Source organism: Pelophylax lessonae, assembly GCF_965119305.1.
Source record: "Pelophylax lessonae genome assembly, chromosome: 3".
In the NCBI taxonomy this organism is placed as follows: domain Eukaryota; kingdom Metazoa; phylum Chordata; class Amphibia; order Anura; family Ranidae; genus Pelophylax; species Pelophylax lessonae.
Window position 1 is genome coordinate 273,304,230 of NC_138770.1, and position 23,112 is coordinate 273,327,341.

General features: G+C 40.7%; 1 protein-coding gene across 1 annotated transcript in view; it reads left to right on the plus strand.

Annotated features, from left to right (window-relative positions):
* Positions 1-23,112, plus strand: part of NAALADL2 (N-acetylated alpha-linked acidic dipeptidase like 2) — a 1,571,070-nt gene that overhangs the window by 996,628 nt on the left and 551,330 nt on the right. Inside the window, exon 7 of the mRNA XM_082249039.1 lies at positions 19,751-19,843. Within this exon, the coding sequence (XP_082105165.1) occupies positions 19,751-19,843 (93 nt within the window). The remainder of the gene's footprint in view (positions 1-19,750; positions 19,844-23,112) is intronic.

Consider the following 23,112-nt stretch of genomic DNA (forward strand, 5'->3'; position numbering starts at 1 on the left):
CCCTATAAAATGACCCAATTTTGGAAAGCAAACACCCCAACATATAATCTTTGAGGCATAATGAGTCTTTTGAACATGTCAATTTTTTTCCACAAGTTTTTGGAAAATGTGGAAAGAAAATGAAAATGCATTTTTTTACACAAAGTTGTCCATTTATGCAATATTTCTAACACATAGCATGTACATAGCAAAATTTGCACCCAAAATATATTCTGCTACTCCTCCTGAATATGGCGATACCACATGTGTGAGACTTTTAACAGCCTGGCCACATACAGAGGCCCAACATCCAAGTACACCATAAAGCATTCTAGGAGCATAAATTACACATATCATTTCCTGACAACCTATCACACTTTTGAAGCCCTGGAGCACCAGGACAATGGAAACCCCCGTAAAATGACCCTATTTTGGAAAGCAAACACCCCAATGTATAATCTTTGAGGCATAATGATTTCTACTTCTAATTTCCTGACAACCTATTATTTTTGAAGGCTCCTCATATTTCTAACACATAGCATGTACATACCAAGAATTACACTATAAAATACATTATATTAAGGAAAGTGTAAAAATAAAAAAAATGATTACCTCTGGTTTTAGTAGTGCAGTTGTCCACAGAGGAGAGCATTGGTCCAGGCAGGAGGCAGGGACATGCTTAGCAACCACAATAGTAATTTTCCAGGCAGCAGACGGGAATATCGTCCATAGTCAATACTGGGATATTATCAGCACAGCCACAGCATTTGTCCAAAGGAATTGTCCAGGCAGAGACACGGTCAGCACAGCCATAATCTTGGTCCTGGTACACTGTTACCTGCAGACACTCATTTTACCACTCTCCAACCCTTCATAAACATACTGCCTCTTGCTACAGCTAATTTCATGCGGCAGGCAGAGGCATGATGGTAGTAAGTAAGCAACAGGCTGAGGGCCTCGGTCAGGTAAGACCTGGGGAAAGGGGTAGAGGCTTCTCCCACCCAAATCTCTTTGAAGCCTCCGGACTCCAGACCCTAATTCAGAAATTACAAAACCCAGAGAAAAACAAAAAATTAGTTTTCTCCATCCGGAAAAACAATTCTGGAGGCCCTCACATAAGTGAGACCCCTGTGTACTACAGTAGCAGGGCAACAGATCAGTCCAAGCGGCAGACAGAAGCATAGTCAATAAAACAGGCCTGGGTCAGTTCACGTGCAAGCAGTCCAAGCGGCAGGCAGAAACGTAGTTGATAAAACAGGCCAGGGTCAGTTCACAGAGAAGCAGTGAAAGTGGTAGGAAGAAGCGTAGTTGATGAAACAAGCCAGGGTCAGTTCACAAGGAAGCAGTCTAAATGGTAGGCAGAAGCGTAATCGGTAAAATAGGCCAGGGTCAGTTCACAAGAAAGCAGTCCAAACAGTAGGCAGAGGCATAGTGGAAAAACAGGCCAGGGTCAGTGTCAGTTTACGTGGAAGGCAATGGCATGGTTATTTGAGTAAACATGGAAAATGGTCAAACTGGGAAAACCGGGAAATGATTAAAATATTAACTAATATTTTATGGATGGATGATTAAAGTCGGAAGGATTCTCCAATGCACAGGCCGGGTTGGGAGGGACACTGAGGACAATGGCAGCTGGTATCACTACAAAATCCTCTTTTGCTGCATACACAACATCTTTTTTGGCGTCTTCGGCCTGCTTAAGATTGTAGAATGTTGTCTGGGAAGTGGCGCTCATGAAGTCGGCTAACAACATCAGAGCGAAGGTTTTCTGGGGGGGGGGGGTCCTAGTTGATAGGTGAGGGATGTGACAATTTCTTTGATGAATTTTAGGAAGGGGGTGGGGTTTTCCACGGATTTGGTGTAGATAATATATGCATTATAAATGGCCAATTGAGTTAAATAAATTGCGACTTTCTTGTGCCAGAAACGGGACTTCCTTGTTGCTAAGTAGGGTTGATCATTAAAATCCACCACCCATGTAAAGATTATAACCCTGGACACACATTGGCTTTTGAATGGGACCTCATCTTCTTTGAACCTCAACTGTGGTGTCATTATGGATGGTGGACATCATATATACATTTCAACTATCCTTCCACCTCAAGGCCAGGACTTTGTTGCTTCTCAAAGCTGCTTTTTCCCCCCCTTGTCATTTTTTATTAACCAAGGATTGTGGGAAGCCCTTCCTGTTCTTTCTGGTGTTTCCGCAGACCAGGGTTTTTGCAAGGTATAGGTGTTTGAAAAGGTGCAGGCTGGTATAGTAGTTATCCAGGTATATATATTAACCTTTGTTCAGCAGTGGGTACGCTAGGTCCCATACAATTTGTTCCAGTTGTGCCCATGTAGGCCGGGCACTCAGGGGGCTCGAGCTGGGAATCTCTTCCTTCATATATATGCGGAACACATATCTTGTGGCTCTTTCACATAATTTGTAGAATTTGACCCCTTATTTGGCCCTTTTGCTAGGAATATATTGTTTTATTCCTAGCCTGTCTGTAAAGTGTACCAGGGACTCATCCACACATATGTTCTGGTCAGGGACATAAAGTTCTGCAAATCTTTGGGAAAAATTTTTTATGAGGGGGCGAATTTTACAAAACTTGTCATAATTTGGATGATTTTGGGGAGGGCACTGGGTGTTGTCGCTGAAGTGAAGGAAGCACATTATCATCTCATATCAGGACTTGGGCATTACAGAAGAATACATAGGCATGTGTTGTAGGGGCTGGGTGAACCAATAGGCATGTCCTTCATTTTTTTTTTTGTAATCCCCATGTTTATAGTATGGCCCAAAAACAATTTGAACTCCTCCAAATTCGAATCTCTCCACTAAAACGGACGGGCATAGAATGATTGGGGGTTGTTTGCAATATAGCGCTGGGCATAGAGATTGGTTTGGTCCATGATACATTGCAGCAAATGGTTGGGCAAAAATAAATAAAGAAAATCAATTTCGGAGAAATTCTCAGGATTGGCCAGCACACCTGGCTGTGCGGTGAAAGCGGGAATGCTTGCTGATCCCGAGTTGGAGGGCAGCCATGTTGGGTTGGCAAGAGCATCTGGAAGGTATGTAGTGGCCCTGGCTCTTGGGGGATGTGACACTTCAGTGCTGGTAGTTGGGGGATTTCAAATTTCTGCGCTGGTACTTGGGAGTGATACCACCGTGCTGGGCCTGGGTATTCGATCCTGGGGTGTATCCCTGGTGGCAGTGCTGGTACTGGGCTTGGGCATAGGATCCTGGGGTGTATTGCTGGTGGCAGTGCTGGTACTGGGCCTGGGCATTTGATCCTGGGGTGTATCGCTTGTGGCTGCCTGGTTTTCAGAGCACCATGCCCTTTTAGGAGGGATCCATTCTTCCGCCGAGTCCATCGCCAATCCACCACTATTTATTATTTTGAATTCGGAATTGGATTCGTAATCTGATGATAACTCCCCACTGCTTTTGACATGGTGGCTGTGATGGGCTGTGCGACAGATGGCAGATGACTGCTGATGGTCATTGATAGGTGGCAGGTGACGGTCACTGATGGGTGTCTGATGGGTGACAGGTGATGGTAACTGATGGGTGACAGGTGACGATCACTGATGGGGTGACAGGTGATGGTCACTGATGGGTGATTAATGATTGACGGTCATGGGTGACTGATGACGGTCACTGATGGGTGACTGATGATGGTCACTGATGGGTGACAGGTGACGGGCGATGGTCACCGATGGGTGACAGGTGTACCGCTGACGGTACTGATGGTACTGATGGCAGTCTCTGCTGGTGACAGGAGCACTTTATGGGTGGCAGTTGCACTTTTTGGGCACTGACGGGAGACACTTTATGGTGTACTGATGAGGTGACTCTTGGGTGACAGGTGCAATGGTGGGGGGCTGAACACTTTATTTGTGTAGTGCACTGTAAACTGACAAAAGGCACAGATCAGTAACTCACTGCTTCTGGCTCGTCTCTCCTCACACTGGAAACAGTGTGTGAGGAGAGAAGAGCTGGTAGCAGTAAGTTACTGCTCTGTGTTTACATTTGTGACCAGCTGTGATTGGATCACAGCCAATCACGTGGTAAACAGCCACTGTCATTGGCTGTTTACCACTGTCGGTGACAAGCTGTGTTCCTGGGAACCAACCGCCACTGACATGACTGCACAGTGCGCTCCCGATCGTGCATGCACAGTCTACATCATGGGCAGAGCTATGTGATCAGCTGTGATTGGATCACAGCCGATCATGTGGTAAACAACCATGCTGTCGGTGACGCACTGTGTCTCGGGGACATGCCGCCACCGACAGTGCAGGGTGGCGCGCACACGATCGCGTGCCTGCCCTGCTTAAAAATGGGCCGCCGCCATATGAGGTATGCCGAGAACGAGAGCTGCACTGCTCCTCCGTCATTTGACAGTGGGCAGGCGGCAACTGGTTAACTATGTGTACTTCGCATCCATAGCAATTTGTTTGCTTCTCATACACATGTTAAACTTTGCATTTTTTAGTAGTAGTAAATTACTTAAAACCCCCAAATAATTATATATTTTATGAAAACAGAGGCCCAAAAGAATGAAATGGTAGTATTTCCAATTTTTTATGTTGCACAATATTATATGTTTATTAAATGCATATTTTCAATAAAAATGTAGTGAAATAAATTTAAATGCACACAACCTCAATATAATACCCTTTAAACATATATATATATATATATATATAATTGGTTTGCCCAAACACATTGAATCTTAAAATTACATGAGCCCAAGAAATGTCAAAAAATCACGGTACCGTAGATTGTGCCTCTGTAAAAACCTTTACAGCTTATCATTTGAGAGTTAACTGTAAATGATGGCTCTAGGATTATTGCTCTCACTCACACTAAATTTATGACAATACCTCACTTGGCCCAAATGCTGTTTATATGTCCTGGCCCAAATGCTGATTACATACAAGTGCAAGCCCTACCCTGTTTACTTTTATGTGTGTGAGCAGGGTGACTGGTTTGCTTTTAAATTTTTTAATCTTTATTTTTTTGTAAAATATTTTATTTATTAATTTCATTTCATTTTAAAGCCATCAGAATGGGGCTAAAAGGCCCCCTATATGATAGCATGGGCAGGTGACAGGTTCTCTTTATGAAACATCAGGAATTTAATAGGGCCCTAATTTCTCCCCTGCCCTTCAATCCAGCCCATCAAACACAGGACTGTTCTTAAATGGGCTGTTTACCTGGCTTTTCAGCAGGGAGTTTGACAGTTTTGAACCTGGAAATGCTCAGAGCTGAGTGTTTCTGAGTTCATTAATTACATAAAAAGACCAGGTGTCCAGACTCCCCAAGTGTTTGCCTTCTTTCTGTTAGACCTCAACACTCAGACCCAATATGAACTCATGTTCTCTGTTAAAAAGGCCTGGCTTCGCCACTCATCATGTACTGCACATCTGTAACGGTGGCACAATAATCCCCACCATTACCCCCCCTTTGGATGTTACCCTTGATGTCTAGCAGCTTTCATTATTGTAGAATAATTCTTTGCTCCTTTCTTTTTACGAGATGTACCCAGCCTTTGCTCCTCTAGCTTAAACTTCCTGGTTATTTTTGTTATCCATTATCTGCCAACTTTTGATACAGTAAAAATGTTCATGCCTTTACCTTTATAAAAAAGAATGTCATATATGGCATATTGTTAAATACTAATAAATACTATTTAAATGAAAAAAAAAATAAAATAAAAAGATCAGGTTTAAGAGGGTTTTTTTTCCCACCTGTTAAACATTTTTCGATAGGAATGTACACTTTAGTAATTCCATTAGGGGTCTTGTGTACTGGGTGTAAGAACACCCATGTGCTTATGTGAACCTGCAGAACAAGTATGCCTATAATCTTTAAAGTCATGTCTTAATTGTCTTACACATTTACTTTTAGTAAATCCTATCATTGAGTATTTTCTATATGCTAGTGCTCCAAAAGAACTTCCCTGGGTGTTTACTATACCACACACATAGCAGAAACCTGTACAGGTTAAATTAGTAGCCATTATTCTGAATATTAGTTGCTGTCATATCATAAATAAAGGTCAAATGCTAAACTGTTAATTAAGTACTTAATTAAGTTACTAAACTTCAAAGTCTAGAGCAAATTTCTTCAGAAATGGGGAAAAAAAAACTGAAAAATGATTAACAATAGTGCAAGTTGCATTCTATTATTGTGAATTCTATTTCAGAGGTACAGGTATGGTATGTGAACAGGCTCAATTACACAGGTAAACTGCAAATGAGCAATCCATTGCACTGATGTGATTGTAAGCTCATTTTCTGTGCACTAAATATTTAGGGTAAGGTGCATTTATAGCTGTATCGAAAGGTTGTGATGTCAGATTTAGTTAGCATTTCAGGTTAAATCTGTAATTGTAGCTCCACATCCTGGCCAAACCTAAGAACTACATTCTGCAGGTGTTTGCTTTTCTCATAGTAGTGCTTTCTACTACCGTAGCTTGGCAATAATATGTGCTGATGCACAAGATACAGTTTTCAGTAAGTTCTTTTAATATAATCTTTTTTTTCATACTGCATGGATAAAGGTAAAAGCCTGTTTATATATACTATGTTGATATCAGGCAAGTGGAAAAGCTATTAATATTGTTGGACAAACAAAACTCCAACACAGCCATTCCAACTAGAACAACTAGAATTAAAGCCATGGGCGGTTCCTGCTCAAGCCTCCAGCATACTTTGTATTTATTTATTTATATTTTTATTCTCAAAGGAGATCTATCTTTGTATAGACTTTAATTTGTTCTTGGCTCTCTAGCAGGAAAACATCTGTAATGTTTCTACGTCTGTGCCTGGGGGCACTCAATCCCTAGATAAACCAGGTTTATTTTTGAGGAAAAGACAAATCAACAAAATAATGATGTGACTATTCAAGGAACAGTATGAAACGGTTTAGATTAGGTGTAAAGAAAATGTAGTTTAAATGTAAGTGCCAACATTTGCTACAGTTGAGTTACACAGAATGGAAATGTATATTTGTGTTTTTATTTACAGTATGCCTGAACTTTAAGGCCTCATGTACACTGCTACTTGTAAACGGAAGTTTAGGAGCAGTTGGGCGTTTTTTTCAGAAGCCCCTGAACTCTCCTCTATGTTATCTTATCTGTCCATGTACACTGAGTCATTTACAGTAGTTTAGAGGCAGTTGTGTTTATTGTCGTTTTTTGGAAAGCAATTTTTTGCGTTCAGGACATGTGTTCACCGGCGTTTCAAACACCAAACGCAGACAAACGCAGCCACACGCGTTTAGCGCTTGCGTTTTGCATTGCATAACATGAGGCCTTATATATTTGTGTATATATATATATATATATATATATTTATATATACTAATAAATATATATATATATATATATATATATATCTGTATATATAGATATTTATATATACCCAAAAATGTGATGTTTTCCAGCTAGCTTGAAAATATAATACAATAATATAAACTTATATATATATATATATATATATATATATATATGTGAGTGTGTATATACTGTATATATGTGTATATATATATATATATATATATATATATATATATATATATATATATATGTGAGTGTGTATATACTGTATATATGTGTATATATATATATATATATATATATATATATATATATATACAGTGCCTTGCGAAAGTATTCAGCCCCCTTGAACTTTGCGACCTTTTGCCACATTTCAGGCTTCAAACATAAAGATATATAACTGTAATTTTTTGTGAAGAATCAACAACAAGTGAGACACAATCATGAAGTGGAACAAAATTTATTGGATATTTCAAACTTTTTTAACAAATAAAAAACTGAAAAATTGGGCGTGCAAAATTATTCAGCCCCCTTAAGTTAATACTTTTTAGCGCCACCTTTTGCTGCGATTACAGCTGTAAGTCACTTGGGGTATGTCTCTATCAGTTTTGCACATCGAGAGACTGAACTTTTTGCCCATTCCTCCTTGCAAAACAGCTCGAGCTCAGTGAGGTTGGATGGAGAGCGTTTGTGAACAGCAGTTTTCAGTTCTTTCCACAGATTCTCGATTGGATTCGGGTCTGGACTTTGACTTGGCCATTCTAACACCTGGATATGTTTATTTGTGAACCATTCCATTGTTGATTTTGCTTTATGTTTTGGATCATTGTCTTGTTGGAAGACAAATGTCCGTCCCAGTCTCAGGTCTTTTGCAGACTCCATCAGGTTTTCTTCCAGAATGGTCCTGTATTTGGCTCCATCCATCTTCCCATCAATTTTAACCATCTTCCCTGTCTCTGCTGAAGAAAAGCAGGCCCAAACCATGATGCTGCCACCACCATGTTTGACAGTGGGGATGGTGTGTTCAGGGTGATAAGCTGTGTTGCTTTTACGCCAAACATAACGTTTTGTATTGTTGCCAAAAAGTTCGATTTTGGTTTCATCTGACCAAAGCACCTTCTTCCACATGTTTGGTGCGTCTCCCAGGTGGCTTGTGGCAAACTTTAAATTACACTTTTTATGGATATCTTTAAGAAATGGCTTTCTTCTTGCCACTCTTCCATAAAGGCCAGATTTGTTCAGTATACGACTGATTGTTGTCCTATGGACAGAGTCTCCCACCTCAGCTGTAGATCTCTGCAGTTCGTCCACAGTGATCATGGGCCTCTTGGCTGCATCTCTGATCAGTCTTCTCCTTGTATGAGCTGAAAGTTTAGAGGGACGGCCAGGTCTTCGTAGATTTGCAGTGGTCGGATACTTCTTCCATTTCAATATTATCGCTTGCACAGTGCTCCTTGGGATGTTTAAAGCTTGGGAAATATTTTTGTATCTCGGACCTGCCTGGTGTGTTCCTTGTTCTTCATGATGCTCTCTGCGCTTTAAACTGACCTCTGAGACTATCATAGTGCAGGGGCATTTATACGGAGTCTTGATTACACACAGGTGGATTCTTTTTATCATCATTAGTCATTTAGGTCAACATTGGATCATTCAGAGATCCTCACTGAACTTCTGGAGAGAGTTTTCTGCACTGAAAGTAAAGGGGCTGAATAATTTTGCACGCCCAATTTTTCCGTTTTTTATTTGTTAACAAAGTTTGAAATATCCAATAAATTTCGTTCCACTTCATGATTGTGTCCCACTTGTTGTTGATTCTTCACAAAAAATTACAGTTTTATATCTTTATGTTTGAAGCCTGAAATGTGGCAAAAGGTTGCAAAGTTCAAGGGGGCCGAATACTTTCGCAAGGCACTGTGTATATATATATATATATATATATATATATACTTGTATATATATATATATTTATATATATATATATATACCCAAACATGTGATGTTTTCCAGCTAGCCTAAACCGTGCCCATCTGGACCCTTAAGCTGGGTACCCTAAAATAGGAGAAGAAAAGCAGAGGAAGGGGGCTGGGGGCCTGCAGGCAAATCCCCCTGGCCAGCTTGGCATGCTGCCATGCCAGGGTGACCCAACTCTGCCATGTCAGGATGACCGGAGTTTTCAGCTGCTATGTCAGGGTGAACTGACTCTGCCATGCCTGGGTGACCCAACTCTGCCATGTCAGGGTGACTGGAGTTTGCAGCTGCCTTGTTCGGGTTGACCAGCTTTCCATGCCAAGGTGGCCAGGTTTTAATGGCTTCTCCCCGGCCTTGGGTTTCAGGGTCTCTGAACTTGGCACGCTGGCGGGGAGGGGGTCCCTTTCTACCGACGGTGAAAATTCGGGACCCTTGGCACTCTTCTCTCAAATGAAAATGGCTGAAAATGTATATTTCTCTTGCATTGTGGGTATTTGGGAGGGTCTCCAGATGTTTTTTGCAAAAAATGGATCTGAACGCAAACGCCGCTAAACGCGTCTAAGCGCATCTAAATGCGGCATGCAAACGCGACACAACGGGCATTTTTAAACGTCGTTCTGTAGCTGTCAAGTTCCAGCATTCAAAGGAGGTTTGCAAACGTCCAGTGTACATTAGGCCTAAATATACCTAAAACAACTACTAATTAAGATAGCTTTGCATTTATCAAAAAATAAATTATGTTTAAATTTGTATAACATATTTGCCACCTGTAATCCTCTCTACAATAGTACTCAGAGGGATAGTCAGCACTCTGAGTCAATAAGGCTCTGCTGTAATGAACATGTGCTGATGGGAAACATAATGAGAACAGGGCAATCTTATAGGTAAGAAAGTCAGGCTGTTGCCTTATACCTAGTGCTTAGCCAACCAAGCCAATTCTGACTCTTCTCTCATAGATATAAAAATCGGCAATATTTTACTTTTTTTATTAGATAATTACTTAAAACCCCCAAACATAATAGAATTTCTGAAAGCAAAGGCCCAGGAAAAATGTTTTTAGCTGCACTTTTTATATCACATGATATTTGCGCAGCAGTTTTTAAAACTCACATTTTTGAGAAATAATACACGTTAATGAATTTGAGTGCACATAAAGACAATATTATACCCAATATTTTTGTAAACTATAAAAGATGATGTAATGCCAAGTAAATAGATGTCTAACATGTTTTGCTTTAAAATTGCATACGCCCATGGAATGGTGATAAACTAAGGTATTTAAAAATCTCCATAGGCAATGCTGTAAAAGCCTTTACAGGTAACCAATTTAGAGTCACACAGAAGGTCTGGCGCTCTCACTATGACGTTTGCGGCTATACCGCACATGCATGTTGCGATCACTGTTTACATATGCGTGTAGGACCAACATATGCCTCCACCTTTGAGCATGAGCATGGGGGTGCTTTACATACTTTTTCTTATAAATATTTATTGTATTCAAATGTATTTTTTTTTACACTTTATCTTTAATTTTTATCAACATTATTGCTATCTCAGGGGATAAACAACATCCCTTGTAATAGAAAATGTGCTTTGGCAAGTCCTTATGAAGAGATCTGGGGTCTATTAGATCCCAGATCTCTCCTCTGCCCTCAAAAAAATCTGATCAAACCACAATCAGTTTGATCAGATGCTGTTACAAGCCGATAACGGCTTGTATACAACTACCAAAACTAGAAGTGACAAAATGCTTGTCGCTTCCAGTTACATAGACCATAGAGATGATTAGGGAACTTTCATTCCTCCTTCATCTCTATTGTCAGCCGATAAAACTGCCAGTTTTAATCTCAAAGGTATAGGAGAGCCTGGGAAAGCGTGGAAGGCAGTGGGAGGTGGGAGGACCCCCTTCTGCTACATGCAGCAATCCAGAGGCTTGTATACAACTACCAAAACTGGATGTGGCAAAATGCTTGTCGCTTCCAGTTACATAGACCATAGAGATGATTAGGGAACTTTCATTCCTCCTTCATCTCTATTGTCAGCCGGTAAAACTGACAGTTTTTGTCTCAGTGGAACAAGAGAGCCTGGGAAAGCAGTGGAAGGCAGTGGGAGGTGGGAGGACCCCCTTCTGCTACATGCAGCAATTCAGAGGCTCTATATAGTGTATAGTATATAATATATTGTACTATATATTATATACTTTGAAAGAAAAAAAGGCTAACGCTATCATCCTTACACAAGCATAGCTCAAGAATTTCCTTTCTATACTGCACTGTATCATATAGAAAGTTTAAAAAAATGTCATTTCAAAGTGCACCAGGAAACCTCAAAACCACAAATCATAATCAATATACAGTATGAGGCAGTTTTAAGGCAAGCAAAATAAATGACAGTGCCATGTTTTAATTACAACAGCCAAATATAATGTGTATGACTTGGTGTCTGTAGAATATGCAAGCAGTTTGATTAGGACTGGGGGCAGCAATGTAAGAGGGGTAGAAAGAAGTCATGTTTTATTGACAGCAGTCATAAATATTGTAAGGAGAACACAGGCGCCACTCTAAGTGCAGTATATTGAGATTTATTAAGAGTAGGGCTTAAATAGGAAAAGAGGCAGAACCAACTAGGTCCTAAAGTTTGCCACATCTGCCTAATCGGCTGAACGGCTACAGCATACTAATATAATACAAGTTGTAAAATTTAAGGATAACTAAACATGTTACTAACAATGTACATTAAACAACTAATTTAAGCAGTGGTTAAGAATAGGGATGATCGAACTTTTTAAAAGTTTGGTTCGGCCAGAACATCCGAACTTCCCGAAAGTTCGGCCCGGATTTCAGAACCCCATTGAAATCAATGGGACCCGAACTTCGGTAATCAAAAACACCATTTTGAAGCCCTAAAACCCAATAAATGTCCCTAAAATGTGCCTAGGGTTCTGGGTCATACCCCAGGGACTATTAATCACACAAAACAAAGTTCTTAAAAATTGTAATTTTTGATAGAGAGCCAATTATTGAAAAAAACAAAATTAAAAAAAAAATAATAATTTCTTTGGATTTAGTATCTGGTGGGTCTAAAAAGTGTACCTGTGAAGTTTCAGCTCTGTAGCATGTCCAGAACCATAAAAAAAAGCTTGTTTGTATTAGGTCACTTATAGAACAGGATAGTGGCTTCTCTCTTTTCACACCTTGCCGGTTTAGTAGCAAGCGTTTTTTTGGGCATTTTTTGGGGTCTTTTGAGGCAGGCAAAACATCTGAACTTGTGTATACGGGTATATATACACACATACTTATATGTATATATACACCTAGACATATATAGGTGTGATAGTAGCAGAAATATATGCTTGCGCTAATGAAATCATTTACACTAATATGGCTCCGCTCCTATAACACCTATATATGTCTAAGTGTAAAATACATATAAGTATGTGTGAATATATACCACTGTACACAAGTTCAGATGTTTTGCCTGCCTCCAAAGAACCCAAAAAAATGCCTGCAACAACACACCTGGGCGTTTTTTTTTTTACGCTAGCGTTATTTGGGCATTTTCTTGGGTTCTTTGGAGGCAGGCAAAACATCTGAACTTCTGTATAGTTGTATATATATATATATATATATATATATATATATATATATATATATATATATATATACACACACTTATATGTATTTTACACACACACATATATAGGTGTGATAGGAGCGTAACTATATTGGTGTTAATTATTTTATTAGCGCAAGTAGTGTTTTCTGCTCCTTTCACACCTATATATGTGCAGGTGTATATACATGGGTGTGTATATATACCCCCCTATACACATGTTCAGATGTCATGCCTGACTCCAAACATGTGCTCAAAAAATCCCTATAGACGCCTGCAGCCAAAAAGCAAGCTGACAGGGGCGAACCCATATTACTGCAGCGAATGTGACTTCAGAGAAACGATCTTTTCTCTATAGCGGTCACCCTGATATGGAAGGGTTTGGTCACCCTGCCATAGCAGTCAGTTTCAGTTCACCCTACACTACACTACGGTCACCCTGGCACTTAACACTTTCCCTACAGAAACTAAATTTTTGCATCTAACTAAAGTGTAAAAGAGCACCCTATCTACACTAGATATCCCTTTCCTCACACTAATAAATGCTAAATGACACTTTGTAGCAGAAGTCACAGAACTGCTTCCACTCTCTTCCATGTCCCTGTATAATAATGCTAGGAATTTGTCGGGGGCTATCTTATATACTGGGGGGCGTATTCACTAATGATTGGCCTATGGACCCCCTAGTCACTCCAATCACATTCCTAGCATTCTCCTGCCCCCTCAATTGGCTTTTGCTAATGGTTCTGGTCCAATCATGGGCTTTTAAAGCCCATTTCCTGTCCCATTGCATTTTGGTCGGTTCTGGTTGCCGAATTCTGAACTTTTTGGGCAAAAAGTTCTAAATTCAGCCGAACCTCGAACAGCCAATGTTCGGGTCGAACCGATGGTCGACCCGAACCGTTCGATCATCCCTAGTTAAGAAATTAAAGACTAACTTAGACTACTAGTAAGTCTTTCATTTCTTAACCACTGCTTGAATTAGTTGTTTAATGTACATTGTTAGTAACATGTTTAGTTATCCTTAAATTTTACAACTTGTATTATATTAGTATGCTGCAGCCATTCAGCCGATTAGGCAGATGTGGCAAACTTTAGGACCTAGTTGGTCCTGCCTCTTTTCCTATTTAAGCCCTAATCCAAAATGGCGCATTATCGGCCTGAAGAAGGAGCGCATGCTCTGATAACGCTTCGCCGGAGCCATTACGCAATTACGCTTCCCGGAAGTGACGTCAGGACGGTAGTGGTGTGTCCCCGCAATCAGGAAGTGTCGTTTTCCATCGGTCACAGCCTAACGCCCAGAGACCGCTCGAGCCAACCTGAACTAGGACACCGGGAGCTATTGCCTGCATGTACCATGATGCTTTTATGATGCTTCTTTTTACATACATCCTTGTGAGTACCTTTCTATCAGTTTACTCTTAATAAATCTCAATATACTGCACTTAGAGTGGCGCCTGTGTTCTCCTTTCAGTTCGCTACAAGCTCCTTCTACTTGCCATCAGAGCAGCCTATGGAGTGTGGTGGTTTGAGATTTAGAATTTATGGACTCTCTTTATGGACTTGGAGTACAGTTACCATTGTGATGATGTTTTACTGTATCAGTGTATGTTCCCGTGTTCATATAAGTGGAGCTTGTGAAGTTTTTTGACATTTCTTCCCCCGCTGTGCGCCAGTCTTTACCATTTTGTCATAAATATTGTATAGACTCGCTGCAAATTATGCAAGGATTTGTAGTTGGGTTCTATGTTAGAGGAAGACATATTTTATTTAGAAAAAAAATCCGTTTATTAAGTCACATGTGTTCATTTTTACCAAAAATAAAAGCTATAGTGAGCCACAAGCCAGAGAAGCTCAACTGATCTCCTAGACCAGTGGTTCTCAACTCCGGTCCTCAGGACACACTAACAGGCCAGATTTTAAGTAACACCTTGGGGAGATGCAGACTAGAATACTGCAATCAATGAGCAGCAAAATTTATCACCTGTGATGTATTTCAGTTATCTTGCAAACCTGGCCTGTTAGTAGGTCCTGAAGCCCGGAGTTGAGAACCACTGTCCTAGACAGTAAGTAATTCTTTTTTTTTTTCTGCTTGGATTAAATGCCAGAGGACGAGAGCAGGCAGATTTAATATGTACCAAAAAAAAACCACTTTGTTTTTTTTTCAGATTCTGTTTATCAAAACAAAACATTACACAAATTTTCAGCAGAGTTTTTTTAAGCCTTTTTAATAATCTTTTATTTAAGGCTGCATTCACATGTCAGCGTTTGGATCGCGGGCAGAACCGCCGCGGTTCCGCCCGCGATCCGGAGATTATTGCAAATCGCGGGACGCCTAGCGTTGCCCGTTGATTTGCAATAGCCCCCCAAACGCCGAACGATGTTGCCGCGATTTCCGCCTGCCCAATCGCGGCAGCATCGCGCAAACAAAATCGCGGGACGCAATACGCTCCAAAGAAGCTCTTGTACTTCTTTGGAGTGTATTGCGTCCCGCGATTTTGTTTGCGCGATGTTGCCGCGATTCGGCAGGCTGAAATCGCGGCAACATCGCTCGGCGTTTGGGGGGCTATTGCAAATCAACGGGCAACGCTAGGCGTCCCGCGATTTGCAATAAATCTCTGGATCATGGGCGGAACCGCGGCGGTTCTGCCCGCGATCCATACGCACACATGTGAACGGAGCCTTAGGGGAGAGAACAGGCATATTTATTGGTAAAAAAAAAAAAATGTCTGTTCCTTAAGAGTAGCATTTGAAAGATCTTGTTCTAGATGTAATTAGTGTCAACACATAACTGAATACACAATTTTTTGCAGAGAACAGGATAGACCTGCTAAAAAAAATGACATTTTTGCAACTGGGAAAATAGAATAAAAAATTAGGTTTTGGGTGTAATTAGTGCTAAAATACTGAAAGCCAAAACAAAAAAAGTCATGCAAATAATAGAATGGTTCCTGCCAGAAATATTTTTTTTACAACTGGGAAAGAGCTGATGAAATATTTGTGCCAAATTAACATTGCTTTTGCTATGGAATTGGAGCAGTATAAGATTTTAATGTTGGAAGGCCTACAGTGGTAGCAGAAGATGGTTACATTGTCAGGTGAGCAATTGTATAAAGTGACGGTTACATAGGGCTGTTTCTCTGCTAAAGGTGCAGACCGACTCTGCTGTATTGAGGGGCACATAGGTGGGGCCATGTATTGTAAAATATTGAAAACAAACAACAGGAGCGCCACTCTAAGTGCAGTATTAAAAGGACTGTGGCTTTATTAAAACAATTGAGCAACTTACAAGATATAAGATGATATGTGCACATCAAACCCTCCAGGGGTCAGAGAGGCTATAATAGTAGCAGGGTGTCTGAGGCTCAGCAAAATCCAATTGACACTGTACTAGTGACACTGGCTGGAAAGTGGTTAACAACTAAGGGGCAATCCAGGGGTTAACGGTGTGCATAACAATGTGTAATGTGTGTAATGTGTTCTTACTGTGTTTTACTTTCTGATCTGGCTTTTTTCCCCCCTGCTTTTCAGGGAGAAGAAACAGACAGATTTCTGTTCCTATGCTCACAGAGTTCAGAACTCTGTGTGCGATTGGACAAATCCAATCGGCATATTTCAGTCAAAATCATTGGCTAAAAATCTGCTGCCAAACTTGTGCCGTGTCAAATCAATGCTAGATTGACATGTACATGGCCTGTACTGCTGCCCTTTTGCAGTATATTTACTGTGAGTGATTGGAAAGGTGTTCAAATAATGATAGTTTTCCTTCATTTTTAAATTTTTTAAATGCTCATCCTATTCATACGTTTTTAACATTGGATGTGAGTCACATAGGTTTTATGTTTAGCTTTCTAAACGTATTACCCATGAGAATATATTTTGCAGTGTGTTTACATACAGTTGATATTAAGTATTCCCAATTCAGTTCTGTGTTCTTCTAACAATATTTCCTTCCAGTCTAAATCTTGGTAAGCAGTTATCAGCCTTGGAAAGTTTGCACTCTTAAAATGTTGTGTTTGTATCTTTCCAATGTGTGCTTGTTGCTTATAGCTAACATTAAATGAAATGGTATGGTCACTTCTATCCAGATGTTCTTTAACCACTTCCATACAGAGCAGTTACACCCCCTTCCTGCCCAGACCAATTTTCAGCTTTCAGCGCTCCCACACTTTGAATGATAATTACTTTCTTTTGGTAGTATTTAATCACCACTGGGTTTTTTATTTTTTTGCGATATAAGTGAAAAAAGAGCGAAATTAAAAAAAAAACATTTTGTTTTAGTTTTTATTATAAAATTTTGCAAATAAGTATTTTTTTTTCATACATTTGGGCCAAAATTTATACTACTACATATCTTTGGTAAAAAAATAACCCAAATGAGTGGATATTATTTAGTCTGTGTAAAAGTTATAGAGTCTACAAGCTATGGTGCCAATCATTGAAAATTGATCACACCTAATCACACCTGATGTACCGACAGCCTATATCATTTCTTGAGGCCCTGAATTGTCAGAACAGTACAAATTACTCCCCCCCCCCCCCCAAATGACCCATTTTTGGAAAGTAGACATCCCAGGGTATTTAGTAAGAGGCAGGGTGAGTTTTTTGAAGTTGCAATTTTTTCCCAAAATTCTTAAGAAAATTAAGAAACAATCTTTTTTTTTACACAAAATTGTCATAATAACAAGTTATTTCTCACACATAGTATATGTATACTTGCAATTAGACCCCAAAATACATTCTGCTACTCCTCCTGAGTATGGAAATACCACATGTGTGAGACTTTTACACAGCCTGGCCACATACAGAGGCCCAACATGCAAGGAGCACCGTCAGGTGTTCTAGGAGCATAAATTACACATATAAATTCCTAACGACCTATCACACTTTTGAAGGCTGTGGAGCACCAGGACAATGGAATTACCCATTTTTTTCCAGAAGTTTTTGGAAAATGTGGAAAGAAAATGAAACATTTTTTTTTTACACAAAGTTGTCAATTTATAAGATATTTCTAACACATAGCATGTATATAGCAAAAAGGACACCCCAAAATACATTCCGCTACTCCTCCTGAGTATGGCGATACCACATATGTGAGACTTTGTCACAGCATAGCCAAATACAGAGGCCCAACATACAAGGAGCACCGTCAGGTGTTCTAGGAGCATAAATTACACATATAATTTAATAACAACCAATCACACTTTTGAAGGCCCTGGAACACCAGGACAATGGAAACATCCACAAAATGACCCCATTTTGGAAAGCAAACACCCAAAACATAATTTAGGAGGCATGGGCTGCAGATAGGCACTCAGGTACTCTGATGGGCTGCAGACAGGTTCTCAGGTACACTGATCGGCTTCAGAAAGATACTCGGGTACTCTGATGAGATTTAGAGAGGTACTTGGGTTTTCTGATGGGCTGGAGACAGGTACTCGGGTAATCAGATGGGCTGCAGATAGGTACTTGGGCACTCTGGGCTGGAGACAGGTACTTGGGTACTCTGGGCTGGAGACAGGTACTCGGGTACTCTGATGGGCTACAGAGAGGTAATCGGGTACTATGATGGGCTGCAGAGAGGTATTTGGGTACTCTAATGGGCTGCAGATAGGTACACAGATACCCTGATGGGCAGGAGACAGGTACTCAGGTATTCTGATGGGATGCAGATTGGTACTCTGAAGGGCTGGAGACAGGTACTCGGGTAATCTGATGACAGGTAACCGGGTACTCTGATGGGCTGGTGACAGGTGCTTGGGTACGCTAATGTTCTCGGGTACTCTGATGGGCTGCAGGTCCCGAGTACCTGTCATCAGAGTACCCGAGTACCTGTCACCAGCCCATCAGAGTACCCGAGTACCTGTCATCAGGGTACCCGAATACCCATCACCAGCCCATCAGAGTACCCGAGTACCTGTCATCAGAGTACCTGAGTACCTGTCTTCAGAGTACCGGAATACCTGTCACCAGCCCATCAGAGTACCTGAGTACCTGTCATCAGAGTACCTGATGGGCTGGTGACAGGTACTCGGGTACTCTGATGGGCTGGTGACAGGTACTTTGATGGGCTGGTGGCAGGTACTTTTATGGGCTGGTGACAGTTACTTTGATGGGCTAGTGACAGGTACTCTTTATTGGGGGTTGCAATCAGTGTGTTTTGGGGTGCACTGTGATCGGTAACTAGCTGTTACCGCAATCTCCTCCTCATACAGGATCAGTGTGTGAGGAGAAGAACATGGTGACAGCTAGTTACTGTGTTCTCTGTTGACATTCTGTGACCGGCTGTGATTGGACACAGCCGGTCACGTGTTAAAGAGCCTATTTCATTGGCTCTTTACCCTAATCAGGGATGCACTGTGTCAGAGTGACACTCTCCATCCCTGATCGCCGCTCTGCGCGCCCCTGGCGGCGTGCACGAGGGTAGTGCATGTGGCCGGCTGTGTTTGGACACAGCCGGTCACATGGTAAAGAGCCATTTTTTTAATGGCTTTTTACACTGATCGGGGATGGGCTGTGTCCCGACGGACACGCCGCATCCCCCGATCGCCGCACTGCGTGCCCCCGGGGGGGGGGGGCGGGATAGCAGCAGATCCGGTCGGTTGTCATATGACGCCCATCCGGATCGAGGGAGACTTCCTGCCGGCGTCATATTACTATGGCCCGGTAAGGAAGTGGTTAATATAAACAATATAATGAGCACTGCTTGAGAATAACAGGTCCAGCAGAGCATCATTTCTAGCTGGGGCTTCTATAAACTGTACCGTATGTAATTATTTTTAAAGAATTTTGCATTAATTAAGTGCAATGGTCCAAAATTACTTATAAATCCTCTTTCTTTTCTACAGATTCTGTTATTGTTACCCTACATATCCAATCCTCCCAAGCTTATAAAGATGTATCAAATGCAGTTGCTTTCCTTAGAGGATCACTACTTCCAGGTAAGCTGGCACATCCCAGAAGCTATGCAAGCTGTAAATGTTTTCATGAATACAAAATTAAAATCCATATAACAGTGATGTAATTATACATGCATATTATAACTTACCAGGTATCCTGGGCATGTGGAGAGGGAAAATAAAAATAAAACGTTTTAAATGTTTTTACTCATGATTCATGATCATGATCATATACAGTTTGGGGTTGTATATATAGTATATTATTTTTATATATAACAGGCCAATAAAAACTTCTGGTTGTATCCAGGATTGAAGGTATTTATGCTTGAAGTGTTTCTTGCTGTACCTGTTTAAAGTATTTTGTGTAATTTGGGTTGGAGATTGGTTATTTCATGCACCACAGCCCAATGCATTACCAATAAACCTTAAAGTAATGTGGGACTTTAGAGGTGCTAGAACAACAGGATTACTTATACAAATAAAGTATAAATTACCAACAAATTTTATTCAAAATCCCTTTAAAATCACAGTTAAAAACACATAACCATATCATGATCCTATTTGTCAAAAACTGGTTGAGATAACCTTTTCATACAATGATGCTACATTCTCAACATGTTTTGCTGAATATGCGGCTTGTTCAGAAGTTGTTGTAGTGTAAGAACTGTACATCAAATTATAAATAAACAATGAGAGCTTATACAAAAACAATAATACAGTTTCAGATTTTTTTTTTACAATATTATTTTTACATTGCTGTAACATGATCCAAGGTGAAAATATTATTGTAAACAAAATCTGAAACTGTATTACTGTTTTTGTATAAGCTCTAATTTATTATTATTTTTGTACAGGTCTTATGCAACAACAATTCCTGATGAAGCTGCATATTTGGCGAAACATGTTGAGAGAGAATATATCAGTATTGTAGAATGAAAAAGAGTAGCTCAACCGGTTATTGACAAAGAAGATTATTATATGGTTATGTGTTTTTAATCATTATTTTATTGGATTTAGAATAAAAATTGTTGGTAATTTTTACTTTATATGTGTATGTAATTATGTTGTTCTAGCACCTCTAAAGTCCTGCATTACTTAATGGTTTATTGTTTAACCACTTGACCTCTGGAAGATTTACACCCCTTCATGACCAGGCCATTTTATACAATTTGACACTGTGTTACTTTAACTGACAAATGCAACTCAGTACACAAAAAAAAATGATGTAATCCCCCCCCCCCCCCACCACAAATAGAGCTTTCTTTTGTTGGTATTTGATTACCACTGCATTTTTACTTTCTGCTATATAACTGATCCAATAAAAATATTTAAAACCTCAAACTTCCTCAAAAATTTGGGCCAATATGTATTATGTTACATATTTTTTGTTAAAAAAATCTCAATAAGCATAGGTTGACAAAAATGCACAAAAGTTATAGCGTCTAAAATCTTTTGGATACATACTGGAATTTTTTTTAATGTTAGTAATGGCAGCGGTCAGTGACTTAAAGTGAAACTGCGATATTTTGTTGGACAATCGGACACTAATTGACACTTCATGGGAACCAGTGACACTAATACAGTGATCAGTGCTAAAAACAAGCACTGTCACTGTACTAAAGACACTGACTGGGAAGGGATTAAACATCTAGAGTGATCAAAGGGTTTACTGTATGCCTAGCCAGTGTTTTTGTGTAGTGTGTTATGTGATTTTACTAAGGGAAGTGATGGTTTATATTATCGCTTTGCAGGAACACAAAATCCAGCACTCCCTCCCTGTCAGAGCGAAGATCTGTCTTGTTTACATAGGCATAGCTCCATTCTGTGTCTCTGCCTGATGATCGCCGGGTGGCGGTGGACATCCAGTCCTCAACACATGCAGATCGCCTTCTATTGTGAGTAATCACAGCAGAAGCAGGCCGCCCCCCGATGTGCATCCCCTAGGTGGAAGTGTAGAATCACAAATACCATATGCATGTGATTCTGCACAGGAGGGCCACCCTGTAACATTATATCTGCTAGGGATGGGTTTCGTGTTCGAGTCGAACCTAAGTTCGACTCGAACATAGCCTGTTTGCCCGTTCGCTGAATGGGGAACAAATGGGCTTCTTTGCAGGAACTTTAAGGTTCCTGCATCCATAATGCACTGCACACTGGCAGTACATTATGTGATTGGCAAAATCATTGACTCTTACCTCCATGCTTTGGCCAATCAAATCATCTGTGCCATGATTGGCCAAAGGCAGGTGCCTTTAGCCAATCATGGCTCAGGGTCGGCTGCTGTGCACTGTGTGTAGGGCAAGCTATAAGTTAGTTAATTAGGAAGGGAGAGTGTATTCAGCCTAAGCAGTCTTGATAGTGGCGTAGGTGGTAGCATACCAGGCTTGCAATTGAGAGGTTGTGGGTTTGAATCCCTTGGCCAGCGGGTGATTTATAAGTGGAATTCCTTCAGGGAGGGTGTAGTGAGTTTAACTGATAGTGCAGTGTAATATAGTTAGTTAATAATACTTTGCTGGCAGGGAGAGAGATTTTTCTTTTTACAGTTTGTTGAGATCAGATAGTGCAGTGTATACCACAGTGTTATATAGGCACTTCAGTTATATCAGTTTATGTCATTATTGCTGAAAAAAATGGCATAGGGTCCCCCCCTAGTCCAAACCAGCCACTTGGGTCTCGTATGGATTTTAAGGGGAACCTTGCGCCAAAATAATAAATAAACGGTGTGGGGTTCCCCCTATAATTCATACCAGACCCTTATCCGAGCACACAGCCTGGCTGGCCAGGATGGGGGTTGGGCAAACAAGTGCCCCCTCCTGAACCATACCAGGCCACATGGCCTCAACATGGGGGGTTGGGTGCTTTGGGCCAGAGAGGGCTCTGCCCCCCCCACCCCAAAGCACCTTGCCCCCATGTTGATGGGGACAGGGGTCTCTTCCCGACAGCCGTGCGCTGTGGTTGTGGGGGTCTTCGGGGGGAAGCTTATCGGAATCTGGAAGACCCCTTTAACAAGGGGGTCCCCAGATCCTGGCCCACCCCCATGTGAATGGATATAAGGTATATCGTACCCCTACCCATTCACCAAAAAAGTGTCCAAAAAAATAAAGACAAAAGCCAGTTTTGGACAAGTCCTTTATTAAAAAAATAAAAATAAAACAATAGTGTCCCCCAATGATCAGTCGCCCTCCCGCAACTGGAAAAATAGAAAAAAAAGAAGCTCTTGCTTCTCAAGACGCCTGCTTCTCCCGCACTAATGAGCTGTTTGAGATTGACAGCTCTTTTATAGGGATCTGAGGTCACAAGCAACCCGTAAT